The sequence below is a fragment of the Lithobates pipiens genome, unplaced genomic scaffold, assembly GCF_037356315.1.
Source record: "Lithobates pipiens isolate NorthernLeopardFrog02 unplaced genomic scaffold, aLitPip1_a1.2 Scaffold_16, whole genome shotgun sequence".
Lineage (NCBI taxonomy): Eukaryota > Metazoa > Chordata > Amphibia > Anura > Ranidae > Lithobates > Lithobates pipiens.
Window position 1 is genome coordinate 200553746 of NW_027507748.1, and position 24318 is coordinate 200578063.

General features: G+C 41.6%; 1 protein-coding gene across 16 annotated transcripts in view; it reads right to left on the minus strand.

Annotated features, from left to right (window-relative positions):
• CASK (calcium/calmodulin dependent serine protein kinase) overlaps positions 1-24318 on the minus strand; it is a 486621-nt gene that overhangs the window by 129823 nt on the left and 332480 nt on the right. The window contains exon 1 of one of the 16 annotated variants that reach the window (XM_077480908.1): positions 10517-10540. The exons of the other annotated variants lie outside the window; for them this stretch is intronic. Within the exon in view, the coding sequence (XP_077337034.1) occupies positions 10517-10525 (9 nt within the window). The 5' untranslated portion in view covers positions 10526-10540. Of the gene's footprint in view, positions 1-10516; positions 10541-24318 lie in introns of those variants that run through there. 16 annotated transcript variants of the gene reach the window in all.

Consider the following 24318-nt stretch of genomic DNA (forward strand, 5'->3'; position numbering starts at 1 on the left):
TAGAATTTGTTATTATACTGTTACAGTAGGAATGTTAATATTCCCTGCTCTATACTGTTCAAATGCCATGAAAACAGTAAAAATACCAGTTCTAATACAAGACCCCCCCCCCCCCCCCCCCCCGCAAAATGTGTTTTTGTGGGATGCAAGACTACGTCGTCTTTGTGAAGGATCAGGAATGGCTTCTTATATTAGCTAGTTCAGAGACATGTCAGAGATGTAAGATCCACAAATAAGGCTGTGAAAGGTGGCAACAGGAAGGGGGGATCCTTCCACTGCCTGTAAAAGTGATTGAGTGGCACAGTGCTCCGATTACTTTTATGTGAAAGAGACTCTCTGGCTGAACAAAACGGTACTGGGATCACAACTATATAGCTGCAACCATGATCCCGGTATACTCACTTCAATACAAGGCCCTTTATATTGACATATGGTTAAGGGGGTAACATGGGGTGCAAGGACCTTTGTGAATAAACTGCGTACAGATGCTGTATTCTGCCAAATGGCAGTGCAACAAACGTTTCCACCTGCAAAGCACAGGAAGTGTTGATGAGGTGGATAAATGGTAATTTGTGGATCACCATGATGAATGTCTATTGATGCCAAGTATTCCCCTTGTCGTAGTGAGGCAACAACTGACCTCACAGAAATGATGCACAACTTTGGAAAGGGAAGGTAGGTATTTAGAGATTTAAAGGTCCAGAAAATATAAATTATATTATATATATATATATATATATATATATATATATATATATATATATACATATACATATACATATATATATATATATAAAAACCCTGTTAAGTTTTTGCACCGTGAACATATCTGAATAAAATCCTCTGAACCTGTCCTCCATAAAAAGTGGAACAACCACTCCTTGGTACAAGAGATGCAAATTGGATTGTCCTCAAGAAGATATTGGCTGTTTTGAGGAAAAAAATGATGACAGTAGGGTTTTGAACTTTGCACCCCTTTGAAAACCACAGAATGAAAGCACAGGTCTAAGACTTAAGTGACCCAGAGAAAGGAAAACTTTAACAGATGTCCCCCTCAATTGCAAAGAGGGTTTGGGGATGGACTTGGTAGGTTTTGTGTGTTCCAAGTGTCTTACGCTGAAAAGAAAGACTGAACTTTGGCTTTTAAGATGAAGCCTGGAGAGAATGATGGGGAACTCTTCTTTTTAAGAAAGTAGAAGCTCCCGAGGAAGGGGGTTTTGGAACCTTCCCTTGTGGAAGAAGGACTTTTCCTCCTGTGTCTTCCTTGATATTTTGTCAAGTGCCTCACCAAAGGCTCCTTCAAAAGGATATACATGTGGGGCAACATTTGCAAGCACGTTCAGCAGATCAGGCCTTTAGCCATAAGATACTGCATGTATGGACAGAAAGGAGAGTCATTCTGTAGATCTGCATTGACTTATTCTAAAGCATCAACTCAAAAAAGAGTAAGGCTAGGTTCACATTGCTGCAATATGATTTTATCTGACTTCCAGTGCGATCATGTTGTTCCTATTTGGATGCAACTTTAATAAGGTTTGTATATTCTATGGGACCAAAATCGCACTGGATTCGCAAAGTAGTACAGGAAACTTTTCCTAAAGAGCTCTGTGCATCGATGCATTGAAAAAACTGGGCTTGTCAGGGGAGTCTACGTAGAGTGCATGTATCCGATCAATACATTTCAGTGGGAATCCCATCCTCCTCATCACTTCTCATAGATACGCCCACTCCACAGTATTGAATGCCTTTTCCATATCTAGTGTGGCTATCGTTCTAGTACCCTGGTCTGTGTGAGGGGCATGGATATTGGAAAATAAGCGACGTGTTAATGTCAGTGGACCTACCAGGCCTAAAGCCTGTTTGGTCAGGATCAGCAAGGGATTTTATGACTTTGTTCAGCCTGGTAGCTAGTAACTTCGTGAGGATCTTCAGATCACAGTTGAGAAGTGCAATCGGTCTGTATGAGGCGCACAACTTGGCATCCTTATTAGGCTTAGGCATTAGTATAATATGGGCTTTCTTCATAGAGGGAGGCAAGGAGCCGGCTAGTAAACAGGATTTAAAATCTGCCAGACTTCTATAAATCTCCATAGGTAAGCCATCAGGGCCTGAAGCCTTACCCACCAGGAAAGACTATAGAAAGTGTAATTTCCTTCGGGGTGAAATCTGTGACTGGAAGATTCCTCTCAGAGTCAGAAAGCCAGCCTAATACCAGGGCATCTAAATCAGTTGGCATGGGGTCAGAGACATCTGGCAGGGAGGAGGCGTATAATGTAGTGTAAAATAGAGTAAATTAATTCAGGATGTCGTCCCGAGAGACAACCACTGTGCCATCCGTCGAGAGGAGTTCAAAGGCAACTGCAAGGGTTTTTTTTTTAATGTCATGTGACAGTTTGACTGATGGGCACTGATAGATGGCAATGATAGGCAGCACTTATGGGCACCGATGGGTGGCATTTATGGGCACTGCTAGGCGACATTTATGGGCACTGCTAGGCGACATTTATGGGCACTGATAGGCGACATTTATGGGCACTGATAGGCGACATTTATGGGCACTGATAGGCGACATTTATGGGCACTGATAGGTGACATTTATGGGCACTGATAGGTGGCACTGGCAGTGATGGCTGACACTGACAGGCAGCACTTATGGGCAGGCACTGATGGGCACTAAAAGGCAGCACTGATTTACAATTGCATAATAAATGACATGAATGATGAGAGAGGCAAGGGCGGATTTTGCAATGCTATATGGCATATAGCATTGTAAAATCCTTCCTTGCCTCTCATCATTTACGTCATTTAACATCTAGTATGCTGCGACGCCCATCTTGGTACACCTTGCAATCAGCTGCAGTAAGCCAGCAGCAGACATCTGGTTACACCCAGCCTGAACTATATAGGCTGGGTGTAACAAGATGTCCGGTGCTGGCTTACTGCAGCCGAGTGAAAGATGTACCAAGATGGGCGTTGTGATGTTTACCCTTCCGACGGAGATACGGAGCCGTCACTTCCTGTACCGAATGTGACGGCTCCGGTCATCGTTTTTGACAGGAAATGCAGCGGCACCCTGCATCCCTGCCCCGTCCAGCTTACCCCCCTGTTCCACTGCTGCCAAATCGATCTCCACTCCGCCCTCTCCGCCTGCCGACTTCCGGTACAGGTATTGGATTAGGCACCTGGAGCATTTGTGCGAGTACAAGTACTCGCATAAATGCTCGGTATCGGTACAACCCTAATTAGAATAAAACATTCATGAGCAGCAGTGAGTATATAGACATCTGTAGAAAAACAGAAAGTTCCCACTCTCCAATAAAAGTAACTCCCTACCCTGGCACCATAAAACCTAACATCATGGCCAAAAACCGGGGCCAAAAAGAAAGAAAACCGATGCAGGGTTTGTTCCCAAAACTTTGCAAAAAAGGTGAAGACTTCAGGTCCCTATGACCCCGTGAATTTGTGCACACAGGGCTGGTGCGCGCAGAGCACAATCCAGGGCCAACTCTAAAGTCCCATACACACCAGATTTTCTGCAGATTTTTCCTTCAGATTTACCAATACCATATAATATGAGGTCAAACCTCAGGTGTTTCAATTTGTATGCAATCAGGCAGGCCCTTGCACTACATGGTTGAGTAAATCTGAAGACAAAAATATGCAGAAAATCTGAGTGTGTATGGGGCTTAACAGTACCTGGGTCAGTTCCAAACACAAGGGAGGGTGAAGGAAAACTGGGGTTAACTCAGCATTGTGCTGTGTCGAAAAGGTGATCTGCTTCTGAAGCACGTGGCTTATGGAAGAATCCCTTCCTCCATGAGTAGCTGCAACAGAAAGAACTGTAATCCAGTAAGGAGGTCTGGGAAAGGAGTCAAGCTGCAGCTGGGGTTTCAAAGTAGCGAGTGGAGCTGCTATCTACCACCCTAAGCTTGCTGAGATACAGGAGGCTGTATTTGAGGTCATTCTCCAGAGGTATTTGAAGATCTCCGTGAAGGAGCACCAATATTGCTGCACTTCAGGAGAGTAGTCAGGGTACAGAAAGATCCTGGCGTTTTCAAAGGAGACCTCGAATGTGTTTCTGGCGGCCGCCAGCAATCTATCCCTGCCCCGGTAGTTGAGGAACTTAATCAGGAAGGGTCTGGGTGGAGCACTGGGAATAGATGGTGTAGTGGGGACCCGTGAGCCCGTTCCACTACAAAACATGGGTGGAAGATCCATGAGGCCTAGAAGGGTGGCGAAGAACTAGTCAGCGAATTCAGCAGGCGCCCTCAGCCCTTTCAGGAAGCCCCACCACCCGGAAGTTATTGCGACAGAGCCAGATCTCCATATCCAGTCTTGTCATGCAGAGATTGTACCTTTTTCTGCAGGATCATTCGCCCCCTGGAGTCAGTGTGCACATTGTCCTCCACATGGGATATGCAGGATTTCTACCTCACAGTTGGGACAAGAATTTGTCCATACCATGCCTGATTAGACTGACTTTCGTGGTCACCGCGTTGATTTTAGTTGTCAGTGTCTCCTTCAGTGAGGTGATAGCCACCAGCAGATCTGCAGAGGATGGCTCTGTGTCTCCCATGCCTGCAGTTGCTGTCTGAGGAGGGGGCAGAGCGCATGGTCAAGATGGTCACCGTCGGGAAGACCGAGCCTGGGGCAGTGTGTTTGCCATTCTTCCTCTTTCCCGAAGCCATCCAGAGGGTCAGGATCAACATCAAGCCGGAGGAGTACCTTTCAGACACTGATATATGTGTGTAAAAGCATGAACCACGATGGCAGGATAATGTAGAAGCGGAGCTTGGCTACTGTAGCACATGTGCCGTGCTTCACATCTGGCATACCCCAAGATGAAAATATTTTTAGGGTTAACCCAATTATTATAAAATAGTCTATTCTAGTTGTTCCTGAATGGCCAATGTCTTTTTAGATATAGGTCACTTAGTACCTAAGGGGGGGTGGCAAGCCGGAGGAAATCTGAGTGCAAAAACGCAGAGGCTGAGATGGCAGGGGTGGAGAAGGAGCTGGCCTCTTTTGAGTCTGTGACAGTTATGGTGGTCTTAAAGCTGTTAGTTAATGAGAAAAACAGTCAGCTGCAGAAAACCATGTCAAATAGGTCACTTGTTGCATGACTGAGATAAAATGAGAATCAGATGCAGACACTGGTGTTAAAACCGGCTCCTGCTTTTGGTGCAGCGGAAGTGTCTTGAGTGCTTTTCAGGCCATCGGCAGGGAAAACATTGCCTTAAACTTTTGTTGCATACCCCTATGCCTGGTTTCCACCATTAATATTGGTGAAAGTATTCTCTGTGCGGTACTCATTGAATAAGGTGTGGAAATTGGCCGTGTAGGAGTACACCACAACCCAGATTTCGCCTACCCTGTAGCTAAGGCCTTGTGGTGAAAGGGCAGTAGGGACTCTAAGTGGAAGTAGTAATAATAGTGCAAACCTGTGGTGTGAAGTAACACCTAGTTATTCAACTGAGACTAAGCTCTGAATGATGAAATTTTTAATGTCAAGTTTGAAAAGTTTAAGACTAAATGAGTAAATAATTTTCAAAACACAAATCTCCAGTTTCCAGTTTTAACATAGAAATGAGTACTATTCCAGAAACCTGCAATAAATGAAGCTAAAGTATTAGTCCAATACAGGTAAGCAAGTCCTGCTTGTCCATGTTGTTGGTCTCCATTTAGGGTCCAGGCTTTGTATGTCATGGTGGGCATTACTCCCTAAAGGGATCTTTACAGTCCTTGTTCCATAGGGATTGAAAACAGCCCTGGACCTGTACAACACCCCTGCGGCCAACTACAGGCATTGCAAGGTGGCAAGGTGAACACTTAAGCAGGAACCAGTGCCCAAAGCACTTACAGGCCATCCCCCACAGTACGGGGTCTAGGTACAGCTCAAGGTTTTCATGAGGTTGCGCTGATCTGAATGCACTGCTTTTAATACTGTACTAGAAGACAGTGAGAAACTGATTAAAGAATCCAAAGTAAAATAAACTAGTTAAGCAAAGAATGGTTTCTCTGAAAGGGAAAATAGGTCCATCATCTGAAGACACTAGTGAAAAAACTGAGGTCTTGTGGAGTTGGGTGTGGTTAAAGGGGTGGGCCAGGGGAGTGTGTTCAGCAAAATTTTTCTGGTATCCAACTGCCTGAAGGTAGCAGCCTATAACCTATAATTTGAAAGCTCTGATGTCAGAGCTTTTCCAGGATGGCAACATCATCTAGGTCTGGCGACTGGCTGCTTAGGCCCAAGCACTGCCACTTTGGGGAGGTCAAATGCTACCCTCATACCTGGAGGACATGCTTTCTTAGAGGAGAGGAAAGGCAGCAAAAGAGCACTGAGGGATGAGCATCTTGGGCTATCATGAGACACTTCATATTTTTCAGTATGCATTTACTTTGGATTGTCCTTTAAGGGAAAATTTGATTTGATTTTGGTGAACACATTTTTCATATCATGAATATATATATATATATATATATATATATATATATATATATATATATATATATATATATATATATATATATATTTAAGTGACACTAAATAATATTGTGGTTATTCAAAAAAACAAAAATGATCAATACATATGTAGTAGTTAAAAGAGAAGTATGAGCTTTTGTAAAAAAGTAAAAAATAACCCCCCCCACCCCACAAAAAAAATGTATAGTCATCTAGGTGGATGCTGCATCTGTCCCTCACTTGAGAGAGCTAAGCGATCAAACGTTGCGATTGTGCAGTTCTCCCCCTCCGCTCCGAGCGGAAAGCCATGACCGTCAGTCTCTGGCTCTCTGCTCCTAGCTTAGGCTCTCAGCAGGTCGCTGAGGTGCAGAGCCAGGTGCCGGTCCAGGCTTCTGGGGGAATCTTTTCAGAGAATGATAGCAAAAATAACTTTGGGTATACTTCTCCCTTAAAAGTTTTTTTTTTTTGCTTCATCCTTACCTAGGTGGATGCAGCATCAGACCGATGTTATAGCTGTCCCCGGTGTCTCTGCACTGAGAAACGAGCCAAACGCTGCTGATGGCTTGGTTCTCAGACCCCCGAGAGAAGAGCTGCTGGCCGTCAGTCAGCAGCTCTCTTCTCTGCTCCTTCACGCTTATTGGAGCACTGAGCTGTGGAGGGGTGGGGGAGCGGCTCTCTCAGCAGTTCGCCGAGACTGCCCTGAGTCAAGACAGCTGGTGGATCCAGACTCCTGAAGTTGGGATGACGCGCTGCCTCGACCGATTTCAGAGACATCCATGGAGAGCGGACTTTAGACTGCTCTCCACTGAAAACGAGGAATGCAAAACTAATTGCACTCCTGTGACACAGAGGAGAATCCCAGCCTAAAAAGCTCAGGCTGAACTTCTCCTTTAATGGCCCTGTAATCTATTTTTAATGAAATTGTTTTACTGCTTTTTTCTTTTTACCTATACTGCCCTCTGTAAACTCACAAACTTCTCCCCCTCACTTTTGTTTGGAACAAGCAGTGCAGGTGCAGGCATGTGCACAACCCTTTGCACAGTACAAATTATAGTCCCTAGTTCTTCATGGGAGTGAGCAAGAAAGGGTGGCTATATTTTTTACATACAGTAGTACCATGGAGAATGTAGCCACCTTCTAACAAGAAATCATACCAACAGCTACCAAAAAAAAAATTTTTTGGGGAGGCTAAGAACAATAGAAATAACATAACATAATTAAATTTGATTTTTTATTGTTTTCAAACCAGAGTTTAGGGTCACTAACTTTCAATATGTCATTTACATTACAAGTCACAATTATGATCTTCCATATTTTTGTTAATTAAATGGCGAGATTTGTAGATTAGCCAGGCGAAGAAGCTCCAAGTGGCCCAGTCAAATTACCTTCATCAGCTGTTGAGAGTGGATGAGTCAGCTGACTTGCAGAAGGCGGCTGGTTTCACATGGGCGGTCCCCATCAGGTCCTCCTGCCAGTTTTTTATGCGGACCTGATCGAACCAGCCATTGTTCTCTATGGAACAGCAGATGAACGCCCGAAAAACAGATGGCTAGATAGGGATCCATTCCCCATGCGTCCGGCGAATTGGATCGGATGACAGTCAAATGGAACACAGACAGTCTGATAGAAACAAACAGGAAATGGACCGCCCCATAGAGAACAGTGGGGCTGTGTTCGTGTCCACTCTGCATAGCAGAGTGAACACGGACCTTTCATCTGCCTGCTCAGCGGGGATCAGCGGAGAGATCTCCTGCTGAGCAGGCGGATGCACTTTACGGAGTCTGTCCAATGTAAAAAGGGCCTTATATCGTGAAAAGAAGCACATCCATTATACAGCACTCCAAAGCAGGAAGATGACATAAACATTGCTGCACCCCTGTACGTATACAATTATAAAAACAGGTGCATACATTAAATCATTACCATGCATTGATAGGATTATTTACAACAACCTAACTTCTTTCACAGGTTTATCTAATAACACCAAAAAGATCATACACTTTAAAGTTTCTCTTAAAATCCATGCTACAGTCCCAGATTGGTGGTGCATTATACCAAAATTAGGCTTGGAAAATTTTCCAACTATGGGGCTGATGCTACTGACGAATTATCAAAAAATAAACCATAAACTTGTAAAATAACTGAATATTGCCATGCTTTATGTGTGTATTTGACAACTTAAAGAATATAAAATAAAAAATAAACCATTAAATATTTAATAATTGGCAATGAGCTTATTAAATGGTCAATATAAAACAGTAGTTATCACATTTCCTTTAAAAAGTAACAAGTATTGCAGACTTGAGGAAGTGGAAAAACCGCTTATTGCTAAAAGACTTATTGAAAATATGAAATGCTTGTGGCACTAAAGAAAACATCCTCTGTACATATTTGTGTGTACACTGATGGAAGAAGCAAATGATCTCACACTCATTTCTTGAGCTCAGGTCCCATTTGCCAATTTTTATATCGATTTTAAATTTATTAACAAGACAGTTAATCAGTGCAATTGACATCATTTGAATTCTGTGGACAGACAAGCATGTAATTAGGAAAATCAGGAGACTGAAAGAATATATGTAATTGTCATTTAAAGAGAACCTAATATTCATGTTGTACTTAATGGATTTGTTTGTCGCTTATCTAGAAATACTGAATAAATGGGCTTTATTTCTTGTTAAGTACAATTGGTGACTTGCAGACCACACATTGATGTCAAGGCTACCCACAGCTATTTGCTATACGCCAGGGCTATGCAATTAGTGGACCTCCAGATGTTGCAGAACTACAAGTCCCATGAGGCATAGCAAGACTCTGACAGCCACAAGCATGACACTCGGGGGCAGAGGCATGGTGGGACTTGTAATTTTGCAACATTACTGGCAGTGGTATGCTTTTGAGAGTTTATGCTCTGGTCCCAGATGGCCTGACACCAAGTGGACAAGTACAAATTTGTCATCCTCATTGAAACAAGTGCCAAATAATGTATTGCATGTGAAGCAGGATGCACAGGGGAGACACTTTGTGACACATGAAGGAATTTTTGGAATATACATATTATTTCACAGAAATCCCATAGCAAATGAGTCAATGGTGCTTATTTGAGAGCTGATATAACCAAAAAAAAAAAAACATTCAGGAAATTATTTTAAAGTATAGAACTAATTAGATAAAGCCCCTGGCATGGCGCAACTTGTCATTGTAATTTGACAGGCTGCACCCTATTGTCAGCAATGAAGCTGTTAAAAATCGGTGCAACACTAACTTTGCAGTGCTGCACCGTTTTGAAAAAGCGACTGTACTATTTTTACCGATTTTAGGTGCGACTTGCATAGACATCTGTGCATGAAGTCGCACGGATGTCAACCAATCTTGTTTATATTCTCATTGCACACGTTCCTGGCTCCTCTGTAGTGGGTGCTACAACAATCATAACCTGGACACTGGATATATCGCAGATAAATACACGTTTGCCAGCACACCACGGATTTTGAATTGCAGTCGAAAACTTTTATTGCAGAAAGATCACATCACAACAGAGTAAGTGCACTCACCCTGTTGCGATGTGATCTTTTTGCAATAAAAGTTTTGGACTGTAATTCAAGATCCGTGGTGTGCTGGCAAACAGATGTCAGCCAAGTGGCACTGACATGCGTCTTTGAAATTGTGCAATTTCAAATGAAGACACTGAATTTCAAAGTTGGCTTTGGTGGGAATGGGGGCACAGAGTGTCTAAAGAGAAATCTACAACATGTATACCAATATCATTTTACAGATAAAACTCCAAACTATAAACCTACAGGAAATATGAATTACCAGTAACACAATATAACATAAGTAACTATTCAATAAATGAATTATGGCTTGTTAATTTGCCAACAATACAAATGATAAGGAAAACATTTGATAACTTTTTAAAAGAATGTTACTTGCAAGGACATGTTTTCCATATTCTTGTTCAAAACAAAGTTACATCTCCTATAACACAAGGTTTATAACATGATCACCGAGAGTTTTCAATAAAAAAAAAATAAAAAAAAAATGGCAGCCACTCACCAGCAGCATCTGAAATCCCTGATAATCAACAGACTGAGGAGCTCATGCAGTCTATCTGCTACATACTAAATAACTGCTTCACAATTAAAGGGAAAGTGGAGCATAAGTACACAAATCTTGTATCCCAGCCTGGCCCCCAGTCAACAAAAGGAGATATTGTTCTTCAGCTCAAGGGAAATATAACTAGTAAAATGGTTGACATCTGTATTCCGAAAACGTTTAATGGAATGTGACCAATATGCTTGAGTGTACAAAATACTGATTTTTCTCGCATGCCTAACTTTAGCTTGCCGTCTAAATTACAGACACCCATCAGTGACTACTTTGAACTGCCAAACGCCAAGCGTTGATCCTAACATTTTGTAGAAAGAAAATGTTTATATAGCCAAGGAACTTATTTTAATGCAGATGAAAATAAAATTCCAATTACTTATATTGCACAATATAAAACAATCTGCAAAAGGAAGCTAGTAAAAAATGTAGGTCTCAATAACAATTGCTAAAAAGTCTAGCTGCACAAACCGCATGCCCGTGTGGGAAAAAAAGAACAAACTAGATCACCCATTCTACTCAGTCGGAGTTTGTGCACAATGTAAACACCAGCAAAACTATAGAACAACTACGGTCATTTTACACACATTCACATCAACATATTTGACGACTGCAGTGCAAGTCTATGATTAGCAAATTGGAAAGTGGGCACCTGGGTGTGCACTGAACACCATTCCAAACCATCAGATATTGGATCTTTGGGCTACAGTACTAGACCTAAAGCAGTCTTTTAGTTCTGAATAGATCTGAGAGTGGGAAAATTAACAAGTACCACATTCATATCTATTCTAATCACTAATATTCAACAGGGAGAACAATGGTCAAAGTAGTAAACATTGGCTTTAGAAATTCACTTTTTTTTTTACATTAGTGGCTAAAGATCTTAAAGCAAACAAAAAATAGGAGGATAAATATAACAATGGTAACTGCGCTAGTAGTTTAATTAAAACATACAATCAATGCGGTTACTGTAGGAGCCAGCAGCACGCCATGAAATAGTTTTCACAGCAAAAAAAATTAAATTGCCAGAAGTGTCACTCTATAACTTGGATCAATAATAAACAGCAATATAAACAGTATACACACACACATACATTATATATAACAAAGAGACAACATATCTACAGATCTGGTGTAGCTCTGCACACTAGACAGATTTTGCACATTCCTGGCAAAAATATACCTATGGAAGTGGAGGTGTATTGCGGTGTCCCCTATGGAGAAGTATAACATATAACATCAGAATATAGCTGGCCTATTAGGAATATCGTTCTGGTAAGCAGATTTGAGTCTGTGTGGTGGCAAGGAATCCCTTTGCAAGAGGTGTATATGAAGATAGCCATACAGACTTTTCATCAGTATATACATGTGTCCTCACAATTTTTGAGACAGTTCACCATTTGTGGACTTTGTGTGTATATATATATATATATATATATATATATATATATATTATTTTGTACGGCGGGGAAAATAATTATTTGATCCCCAGCAGATTTTGGAAGTTTGAAATGAATGGTCTCCAATTGTTATCATGGGTGTATTTTAAATGATAGAGACAGGATATCAACAAAATATCCAGAAAAATCACATGACACAAATATTATAAAGAGGGTTGTAGTTCAATGAGTAAATTAAATATTTGATTCTCTACCAACCAACAATAATTTTGGCTCCAGTATGTGCTAATGTGGTACACAGATCAGTCCTGTCATTACGTGTATACGACACCTGTCCACAGAATCCCTTTCTTCCATTCAAACCTTACCATCATGGGCAAGACCAAAGAGCGGTCAAAGGACATCAGGGACTAGATTTTAGACCTGCAAAAGACTGGAATTGGCTACAAGACCATCAGCAAGAAGCTTGGTGAGAAGAAGAAAAAAAGCAGGGGAGGAGGGGTGTGTTGCGCTTCCTAAGTACCAACAAAACGCTTACAATAAACATAAATCACATAGTATAAAAAACTTATAAATAATTCATAAAGTGTTCAGTGAGCAGTGCTTAAAACTTAAAGGGTGTTTTAGATTAAACAACTAATGTATAGTGTTCATATGTATTATTCCTGTGTCTTAAAATAAGCAGAAACAGTGCTTAAGACCATAAAGTGCATGAATTAAAGTAAAATAGACATCTGTGATATCAATGCAGCAAAGTAATAGAAAGGGTATATGTGATAATTTAAGTGATCAAAAAACATATAAACACATAAAATCGGTGATCTAAAATGTGTAGAGAAAACACAAGGAATGTCTCAATTACATTCCTTAAAAAAAATTAAAAATAGCAGCAAAAAACGTGAATTTCAATAAAGTGTCCCATACACAGTTCAATCATGCAATTTTTCGATGTGATTTCACAACCGCAAAAAAAGTGCAATGTGCCGGGGCAACTCTCCTCCAACGGTGTTCCGTGCCAGTGCTGGTTATATTAAACAATTACCTTGCAGCTGCAAGGTATGCAGCAAAACAGCAAATATTGCAGGGAAGACTCAGGGGGGTCAGCGGGGCTGTGGATTGGAGCTTCTAACGATGCCGTTCACCCTTGTAGTTGTGGCCAGTGTAGCAATGCTCAAAACAACAAGTAAAGGAGAGCCTCCATGGTGTAGTATTTCAGTCAAATATTTTATTAAAAATAGCTAAAATTACTCACATAGAGGAACGAGTAAACGAACACACAGCTTAACAGATCTGAACGATTTCCTTAGATACAGACGTCACTTCCGTTCTCCTACGCGTTACGTCTCGTATGGACTTCAACTGGGATAATTGTGAAAGGGACGGAAGTGCTTTTGAGTGTACTGGGCGGACGTACGTCCGCCCACAATTAGCATAACTAAACGTACGATCAAGGAAGATGGGGAACGCACGTCCGCCCACTATTTACATAACTGGACGTACGATCAAGAAAGACGGGGAAACAGTCGGAACGCCCACTATTGGCATGGTTAGGGCGTGTGTTAGAGGAGCGAGCCAATTACGTGGGTGTATCCGACTTTATGTTTAACACTACAGTCCGTTCGAAATGTTTCATTAGAGCGGATCCATGTAGTGTAGATAAGGAGAAAAACGAACGGCCAGACATAGATTACTTAGAGATAAACGGTCTAATTATATGGAGCCCCTAATTAAAACGTGCTTTGGGAGGAACGATATATGTGCAAACACGATGTCCCTCCACATCCAATATTGGAAAACGGAACACGTGCTCTATATTCACATATATAAATAACAGCCATTTTCTCAAAGCCCTCGGATAGCAATGAGGAACGGCCATTGTTTTGGTGGCATCTTAATACTAGCACGGGGTGCGGCCTTTAATTTGATTATATAGGAATGTTTCTTACTTTATAGAATGCCAGAAAACATCACACCTGGCAGTAGTAAGTTTCTTACTTTTTAAGATGCCGGAGGACATCACAGATGGCAGTAACAAGTCGTTAGTATCCGACAATCATTTCTAGACACCCAAATATGTGCATATGTACACTTAGATGGGGCAATTATGTATATATATATATATATATATATATGCATATGTACATATGTAAAAATATGCATACATATAAACACAATTAAGCGATAAAGACCAGAAAAAATAGCAAACCAATAAAATTAGTTAAAAAAACAGACTTTTAAAAGAGGCACAGTCCTATATTAAAAAATATATATATATAAAAAAATATATATATCTATAGATAAAAGGATCGCGGAAATGACGTGTGTATTGACAACATAATCAGCTAGAAGTATCTATACACTAAGTCAATATCTATAGAAATTAAATTTAATATAAAACGAAGTTACGCGAATTAAAATTAAAAAATAGATAAAAGTCGAGATTTAAAAAATTAATTAAAATTCAGTGAACAGAACGGGAGGTGGAATAAAAGGCACTAAAAATTACTGATAAAACAGTTCAAGTCGAACTCAATATTCAATCCTCTAGGGGCAAAAGTATCAAGGGTGAATATCCACTTTGACTCTATTTGGCTCAAAGTCCTTACTTTATGTCCACCCCTCCAATGTTTGACATAAGGGGTGATGCCCCAGAATTTTAAATCTTTGGGGTCTTTTTTGTGGTGAATAGCAAAGTGCTTGGAGACACTATGCTTATCATAACCCTTTTGAATGTTCTGTATATGCTCCTTGAGCCTAATCCTTGCTGTATATGCTCCTCAGGCCCCCCCACCCAATGAAGTTGCACACAGCACTTTAAGAAATAAGTCGGTTTTTAACCCACAAATTAATAATAACAAATTTGTTGACGTTTTTAAAAAGATTGTTGTCGAAGATTTAAAGGTCCTAGAGATTAAGAAACAGAAAGAACCAAATTACATGAAATGCGGAATGAAGCGGCTAAGTGAGCGGAAAGATATAGTGACCTGCCCGGCTGACAAAGGAGGAGGAATTGTAATACTACTAAAAACCCAATATAATGAAAATATGGCAAAATTACTAAATGACCCTAAAACCTATACACCGTTACCAAAGAATCCTGTTTTCAGAGGAAGAAAAGAGCTCGAATTGGTGGTGCATTTGGGTTTAAAAAAGTCGATTCTGAACAAAAAAAGAGGCTCAGTATCTTATACCAGAATCAGTAAGGACACCAATTATATATTACTTGCCGAAAATTCATAAGGATAAAATTAACCCCCCTCCTCGACCAATAGTAAATGGCATAGACTCGCTTACCTCAAGAATAGGATCGTATATAGACAACTTTCTGCAACCAGTAGTCAAAAGGACGAAAGCATATCTTCAAGATACAAAACATGTTTTACAAATCTTGGAAGAATTTTCGAATGACGGCCCGTTTATTTTAGCGACTGCAGATGTGACCTCGCTTTATACCATAATCCCCCACCACGAGGCTTGTGAAGGTGTGAAATGGGGCCTAAGAAGACATTCCCAACTTGCCTGCTTTCAAAGAAAGTTTATAGTCAAATGCCTTGACTTTTGTTTAAAGAATAACTATTTCTGGTTCGATCGAAAGTTTTACCACCAAGCGACAGGCGTCGCAATGGGCGCAAAGTTTGCCCCGAGTGTCGCCGGATTGTTTATGGCGAAATGGGAGGAAAACGCAGTTTTCTCTGACACACCGTGTGAACTGATAATGTACTGACGATACATCGACGACATAATAGTGTTGTGGAAAGGAAGTAGCGCTAGTCTGAACGAATTTCAACAGAGGCTGAACCTCAACGATTTAAATATAACGTTGACGTGGAACACAGACGAAAAAGAAATAACGTTCCTGGACCTGACAATTATACAAGAAGATGGCAAACTGCAGACTAAAACGCATTTCAAAAGCGTCGACAAAAACAGTTATCTCCCGGTCACAAGTTGTCACCATCATAACTGGCTTTTTAACATTCCCAAAGGCCAGTTTATGAGACTGAGGAGAAATTGCAGTAAAGAAGATGTATTCTTGGAGCAGGCTAGCTCTATGGGTCAGAGATTCTGCGATAAAGGCTATGACAAGAACGTAATCCTGGAAAAAATAACAGAAGTTAAGAATATGGATCGCCGGAACCTCCTCAAAGAGAAAGAAAAGAGTATTGAACTAGATAAAAGTAAAAACAAGAAATCGAAAGAAGGAAGAATAATTCTTGACTATAACAGCCAATATAAAAGTATAGAAAAAATAATAAAAAGACATTGGCACATTCTATTGAATGATAAGGACTTACATGAAGTTTTACCTTCAAGACCACATTTCACATATAGATGTGCCCCAACCCTAAGGGATATGTTGGTAAAAAATATACCAGAACCCCCCGGGAATAACTACACGTTTTTCACGGGTAAGGGGTTTTACCCATGTAAGAGGTGCTATGCATGCACAAGGGCAAGTAAACCTACAAAAGTCTTCGAATTTTCGTCCACAAGTACTGGTAACGCATACAAAATTAGAGACTTTATATGCTGTAATACAGAAGGTGCTGTATACGCTCTTGAATGTAGCTGCGGCCTACAATATGTTGGCCGCACAAAGAGACCTTTAAGGATTAGGCTCAAGGAGCATATACAGAACATTCAAAAGGGTTATGATAAGCATAGTGTCTCCAAGCACTTTGCTATTCACCACAAAAAAGACCCCAAAGATTTAAAATTCTGGGGCATCACCCCTTATGTCAAACATTGGAGGGGTGGACATAAAGTAAGGACTTTGAGCCAAATAGAGTCAAAGTGGATATTCACCCTTGATACTTTTGCCCCTAGAGGATTGAATATTGAGTTCGACTTGAACTGTTTTATCAGTAATTTTTAGTGCCTTTTATTCCACCTCCCGTTCTGTTCACTGAATTTTAATAAATTTTTTAAATCTCGACCTTTATCTATTTTTTAATTTTAATTCGCGTAACTTCGTTTTATATTAAATTTAATTTCTATAGATATTGACTTAGTGTATAGATACTTCTAGCTGATTATGTTGTCAATACACACGTCATTTCCGCGATCCTTTTATCTATAGATATATATATTTTTTTTTATATATATATATATATATATTTTTTAATATAGGACTGTGCCTCTTTTAAAAGTCTGTTTTTTTAACTAATTTTATTGGTTTGCTATTTTTTCTGGTCTTTATCGCTTAATTGTGTTTATTTATATGTATGCATATTTTTACATATGTACATATGCATATATATATATATATATATATATATATATATATATATATATATACATAATTGCCCCATCTAAGTGTACATATGCACATATTTGGGTGTCTAGAAATGATTGTCGGATACTAACGACTTGTTACTGCCATCTGTGATGTCCTCCGGCATCTTAAAAAGTAAGAAACTTACTACTGCCAGGTGTGATGTTTTCTGGCATTCTATAAAGTAAGAAACATTCCTATATAATCAAATTAAAGGCCGCACCCCGTGCTAGTATTAAGATGCCACCAAAACAATGGCCGTTCCTCATTGCTATCCGAGGGCTTTGAGAAAATGGCTGTTATTTATATATGTGAATATAGAGCACGTGTTCCGTTTTCCAATATTGGATGTGGAGGGACATCGTGTTTGCACATATATCGTTCCTCCCAAAGCACGTTTTAATTAGGGGCTCCATATAATTAGACCGTTTTTCTCTAAGTAATCTATGTCTGGCCGTTCGTTTTTCTCCTTATCTACACTACATGGATCCGCTCTAATGAAACATTTCGAACGGACTGTAGTGTTAAACATAAAGTCGGATACACCCACGTAATTGGCTCGCTCCTCTAACACACGCCCTAACCATGCCAATAGTGGGCGTTCCGACTGTTTCCCCGTCTTTCTTGATCGTACGTCCAGTTATGTAAATAGTGGGCGGACGTGCGTTCCCCATCTTCCTTGATCGTACGTTTAGTTATGCTAATTGTGGGCGGACGTACGTCCGCCCAGTACACTCAAAAGCACTTTCGTCCCTTTCACAATTATCCCAGTTGAAGTCCATACGAGACGTAACGCGTAGGAGAACGGAAGTGACGTCTGTATCTAAGGAAATCGTTCAGATCTGTTAAGCTGTGTGTTCGTTTACTCGTTCCTCTATGTGAGTAATTTTAGCTATTTTTAATAAAATATTTGACTGAAATACTACACCATGGAGGCTCTCCTTTACTTGTTGTTTTGAGCATTGCTACACTGGCCACAACTACAAGGGTGAACGGCATCGTTAGAAGCTCCAATCCACAGCCCCGCTGACCCCCCTGAGTCTTCCCTGCAATATTTGCTGTTTTGCTGCATACCTTGCAGCTGCAAGGTAATTGTTTAATATAACCAGCACTGGCACGGAACACCGTTGGAGGAGAGTTGCCCCGGCACATTGCACTTTTTTTGCGGTTGTGAAATCACATAGAAAAATTGCATGATTGAACTGTGTATGGGACACTTTATTGAAATTCACGTTTTTTGCTGCTATTTTTAATTTTTTTTAAGGAATGTAATTGAGACATTCCTTGTGTTTTCTCTACACATTTTAGATCACCGATTTTATGTGTTTATATGTTTTTTGATCACTTAAATTATCACATATACCCTTTCTATTACTTTGCTGCATTGATATCACAGATGTCTATTTTACTTTAATTCATGCACTTTATGGTCTTAAGCACTGTTTCTGCTTATTTTAAGACACAGGAATAATACATATGAACACTATACATTAGTTGTTTAATCTAAAACACCCTTTATGTTTTAAGCACTGCTCACTGAACACTTTATGAATTATTTATAAGTTTTTTATACTATGTGATTTATATTTATTGTAAGCGTTTTGTTGGTACTTAGGAAGCGCAACACACCCCTCCTCCCCTGCTTTTTGTCTTTAAGATTGAGAGTTCACTCATAGAGTGTTTGCTGCTCCTGCTAGAACATTCCTTTTGCTATCTTCCATTTTTTTTTGTCATAGAGCGCAGGAGCCCCTTTTGTATACTTTGGTGAGAAGAAGACAACTGTTGGAGCAATTTGTCACAAATGGAAGAAATACAATACGCCGCCATGGATTGAAATCCTGCAGCGCATGCAAGGTCCCCCTCCTCAAAAAGGCACATGTATTGGCCCTTCTGAAGTTGGCCAATGAACATCAAAATGATTCAGAGAAGGACTGGGAGAAAGTGCTGTGGTGCGATAGAACCAAAATTGAGCTCAAAATTGACCCAAAACCTCACGCCAAGGCAACAAAAGAGTGGCTCAAGAAGAAGCACATTAAGCTCATGGAGTGTCCTATCCAGTCTCCAGACCTTAATCCTATAGAAAATGTAAGGAGGGAGCTGAAACTTCTGAGTTGCCAAGCGACAGCCAAGAAACCTTAGGGATTTAGAGAAGATCTATAAAGAAGAGTGGACCAAAATCACTCATGGGAATTGTGCAAACTTGGTAACCAACTACAAGAAACAAGTGTTTCTCCACCAAGTACTGTTATGCTTGGGGATCAAATACTTATTTTACTCACTGAAGTGCAACTCATAATTTATAACATTTGTATCCTGTTTTTTCTGGATTTTTAGTTGATATTCTGTCTCTATCGTTTAAAAAAAAAAACATTTAATAAAAATAATAGACCCTTAATTTCTTTGTACGTGGGCAAACGTACAAAATCTGCAGGGGCTCAAATAATTATTTTCTCCACTGTAATTAAACTTAAAGAGGAACTGCAGTCTACTCACATATGTAATAAACATCTTTGCCATTCTGAAGCTTCCCTCCAACCACTCTGCATATTTTATATATACTGTGATTCTATACTTGCCAAACATGCTGCAGAAATCTCACTCCACGGAGTCTGGCTGCAACCATTTTAACTGTGGGCAGCTGAAGCTGCTGCCTGTTCACTTCCTGGATTTACACAAACACACACCTCTAGCTCTGCAGCTCTCATTGGACCTCTTAAGGCTCACCCCCCCCCCCCTTCCTGGCTGCCATTCCGACACTCTTCTAGCTGAGATGATAGCCATCAGGAAGGCTAGCTTGCGTGACAGCAAGTCTAATGGAACTTTCTTGATAGATTAAAATGGTTGTTTCTGTAACACAGAAAGCACAAAGTTCAAATCCCAAGGACACATAGTTGACCTAGTTTCCCCCTGCATAAAGGTTCGGACCAATGAATGGGAGGCTAAAGTCCTTTGGAAGAATATGGATAGAGGTAAAGTTTCAGCCCTGATTGTACTGGAAGCCAATTTGATTTCCACAGCTGACTGTAGAAAAGAGAATTCTCCCAATCAAGTATTTCCGAGGATGCCATTTTCTGGCTTCACACCAAGCAATTTTAGTCTTCCAGACCTTATAGATCTTCCTAGTGACAGCTTTTCTAACATTCACTGGGGTAAACACCACTGGTCCCGAGATGCCACGGTCCTTTAACACCAAGGCTTCAATAGCCATGCCATCAAAATTTAGAGACTGTAAATTGGGGTGGAATATAGGACCTTGAGACAGTAGATTGGGGAGCCTTGGAATTGTCCATGGCCTGTCTATTGTTAGTCTCACAATCTCTGGCAACCAGGGCCTTCTGGGCAAGCCTGGTGCCACCAGAATGACTGGAATTCTCTCTCTCCGAATCCTGCGCAACAAATGTGGAAGGAGAGCGATCGGAGGGAAAGCATAAACCAGGGAGTACTGGCTCCATGAAACTACCAGGCCATCTGCTCCGATTGCCAGAGGATCTCTTGCTCAGGGCACAAACTGCCGTAGCTTGTCATTGAACCTGGATGCCAGTAGGTTGACCTCTGGCCATCCCCAACGTTGGTAAACCCCTGGGTGTAGGGACCCTTTCCCTGGGCAGATCTGCTGGCGGCTGAGATAATCTGCCTTCCAGTTCTCTACTCTCAGCATATGGACTGCCGATAGAATCGGCACATGTCCCTCTGCCCAGGCTAGTATGTGATTTACCTCCTTCAGAGCGGAATGACTTTTGGTACCCCCTTGGTGGTTTATATATGCTGCAATGAACCCTGATAGGGTATTCCTGAAGCTCCACCATCCAGGACCGTAGGGCAAGTCTTACTGCCTGTAATTTCAGGATGTTAATGGGCAGTGTCTGTTCTGTCCTTGACCATTTCCCCTGAGCTGTAAGCCCCTCTAGGGTTGCTCCCCAGCCTGAGACTGGTCTCTCTAGTCAGTACTCTCCAAGTTACTGAGAGGAAGGATCTTCCCCGTCACATTTTCTGATCCTGCAACCACCAGTTTAGGCTTAAGCGTGCCCGAGGAGATAAGAACGTTGGATAACCCAGGGCTTGTCCTCTCCTGTTCCAAGCCAACAAGATGTCTTGTTGTAGAAGCCTGGAATGGAACTGGGCACAGGGCACTGCCTCTGAGGATGCCATCCTCCCTAGAAGATTCATACAGAGCTGAATGGAGGGTTGTCTGGTGCCCCTTACTGACCCACCTGATTCTTCAGGGCATAGATCCTTGCGGGTGGCAAGAATACTCTTGCTTGGACCGTATCTAGGATAAGAAAAATATTTTAGACCTTGAGTTGGTTTGAAGGCTGACTTTTTGGCATTTCTAATCCCGCCTAAGCTTTTCAAATACCACCACACTGTGCATGTAATGCTCTGTTCTAGAGCCTGTAATGAATGATCTCTGAGCAGGAGGTTGTCCAGAAAGCACCGGGAACCCTTGGGCCCTTAAAAGATCCAGCACTGGTGCTAGGATCTTTATGAATACCCAGGGAGCTGTAGCAAGCCCAAAGGGTAGAGCCACAAACAGAAAATGATGTTCCTCTAATGAAAATCACTGGAATGTCTGATGAGGCTGAAAGATATGTACATGTAAATACACGTCCTTTATATCATAGTTAGTAAGGTTGAATAAAGACACCAGTCCATCCAGTTCAACCTGAGTGTCTACAGTTGTCCCTATCCCTGTACATTGCACACTCACATCGGTCCCTACCCTCAAGGAGCCCACAATCTAAGGTCCCCAATCATATTTTAGGGCCAATTTTGGACAGAATCCAATTAATCTACCTGCATGTCTTTGGATTGTAGGAGGAAACCCATGCAGGTACAGGGAGAACATGCAAAATCCAGGCATGTAGTGTCGTGGTTGGGATTTAAACAAGCGACCCTTCTTACTGCTAGGTGAGTGCTAACCACTACATCACTGTGCCGCCCCATATCGATGGAGGCTAAAAAGTCTTCTACCTGGAGCGAGGCTATAACTGAGCGGGCAGACTCCATCCGAAAGGACTGGATTAGTAGATACTGGTTCAGGGATCTTAGGTTCAAAAATGGGCCTTTTGACCCAGTTTGGTTTTTAAACCGAAAAACAGGTTCGCTCTTATCTCTCCTTGATGCACTAAACGATGTACTGCCTGAAGCAATAAGTCTCTTTTTGGAGGATCCGAGGTAACACTGGATCTTAAAAACCTCTGAGGGCGAACCCCCCACAACTCCAGCTTGTAACCGCGGGATACAATTGAGGTGACCCAATCGTCCTGAATTATTCATCTCCAAATGTTCGCAAACTGCAGCAGCCTTCTCCCCCACCAGATGGAGTGGGGGCATCCCCTCAAAAGGAGGGCTTGGTGCTGGGCTTAGAAGAATTTTGGACCCAGGATTTTTTATGGCCCTGGCCTTGTGGCTTACCCCTGGCCCTAGTGCCCTGTTGGCAACGGCACTGCCTTGGCGCTGAGACATTTGAGGAGGCAGTCCCTGAAGTTTTAAACGAGAACGCCTGTCTTCACAGGAAGTAGAGAACTCTTCCCTCCGCAAAGCTTTTGGATATATTTGTCCAAATGATCACCAAATAAACGTTGAAAGGGAAAACTTGCCAATAACTTTTCACAAGGAAGCTTGGCTGACCAGTTCTTAGGCAACAAAGGTATGCGCATGTGTACAGACAAACGGGAAACCCGATGTACTGAATCATTAAGGCGTCAAACGCAAAACACATCACTCAAGGAATATGTCTTATTTTCAGGCAGATCATCCTCCTGGTTAAACCTATCAGGTCGTTTGACCTGATCCTTTATGGACTGGCAAATACCAACTGCTGCAACAGCTGGCTGAATAGCTGAACTGGCCAAAGAAAAGGAAGCCTTTAAGAATTACTACAATTTCTTGTCAACAGGGTCTTTCAAGCCCTGTCCGTTATCTACGGACAAGTTAAGTTCTTGTTTAAGGAAGAGACTGCTGCAGCTACGGCTGGCATGCTCCCCTTTTTTAACCAACTTTTTATCCATGGACTATAAAAAGGGAAAACCTCTTAAGAGAAACAAAAGCCTGTCAGGATGTTCCCAATCAGCATACACTGCCTGTTCCAGGAGGGGGTGTAGGGGGAAAGCCTGTGCGGCCTGAAGAGGCCTCATGGATCCCAACCGGATCAGGGGGGCTCAGTCACCTCAGCAAGAGGCAACTTAAAGGCAGAACAAAACCATTTCGGTCAGAGTCAGTATGAAAAGACTCTGCAACTGGACAAGAAGATATCCAGTTGATGTCGGCCTCTCAGATTGCTCGGAAGCAGACTCATCCACCAGGCCCTCCACAGAATCCTGAGCTTTTAGTTCTTCCCCATTCCTGCTCCAAACTAGTAAGCTCGGGGGGGGGGTTGGGGTCTGTCAAGCTTCTTGCCATCATGCAGGATGGAGGCAATCCTGTGCACTAACCCGGACAGTTCATCCTTGGTGATAAAGGGTGAAGCAGCAGCGTTGACTGTAGGCACAATACCAGATAGGTGAAACTGCGCAGATTGCCCGGAAGACTGTTCCTTCAGGGGATACAACAATAGGGATATGACTAGCTTTATCAGGAACTATTGACAACATCGGTGTGCCCTTCCCTGTAGTGTTAGTCCCATTCCTCTTTTTTTTTTAAAGACATTTATTAGCGACAAAAAGAGTACTTGGGTGTAGTATTAAAACACCTCAGAAGGGAGACCCTTTAATAGGGCTCACCAAGCCCCTATGCAGCAATCCTGCTAAGCACCTTTAGCCTGCCAAGCAACACTTGGTGGACTCACGTGACCCAGGTAAGGAGAAATGAACCGCTACAAGTGCCTGTTCAGCGTCTGTTATGTGTCCCACAGCTGCCTTCTGGATGCACTGCATGCTTGGCATATACAGCTTTAATAAGCTGGTTGTGCGCTGCCACGTTCTGTGCATGAGCAGTCCTGGCAAATGGGTAAGACTGTATTCGCATAAGACACAACTCTTCACATGCCCAGATAAAGGCTACTGCGCATGTGCAGCAAAGCCACATGCAGCATGACCACCAAACAAACTGCTAAGTCCAGCAGCACTCTTGTGAAT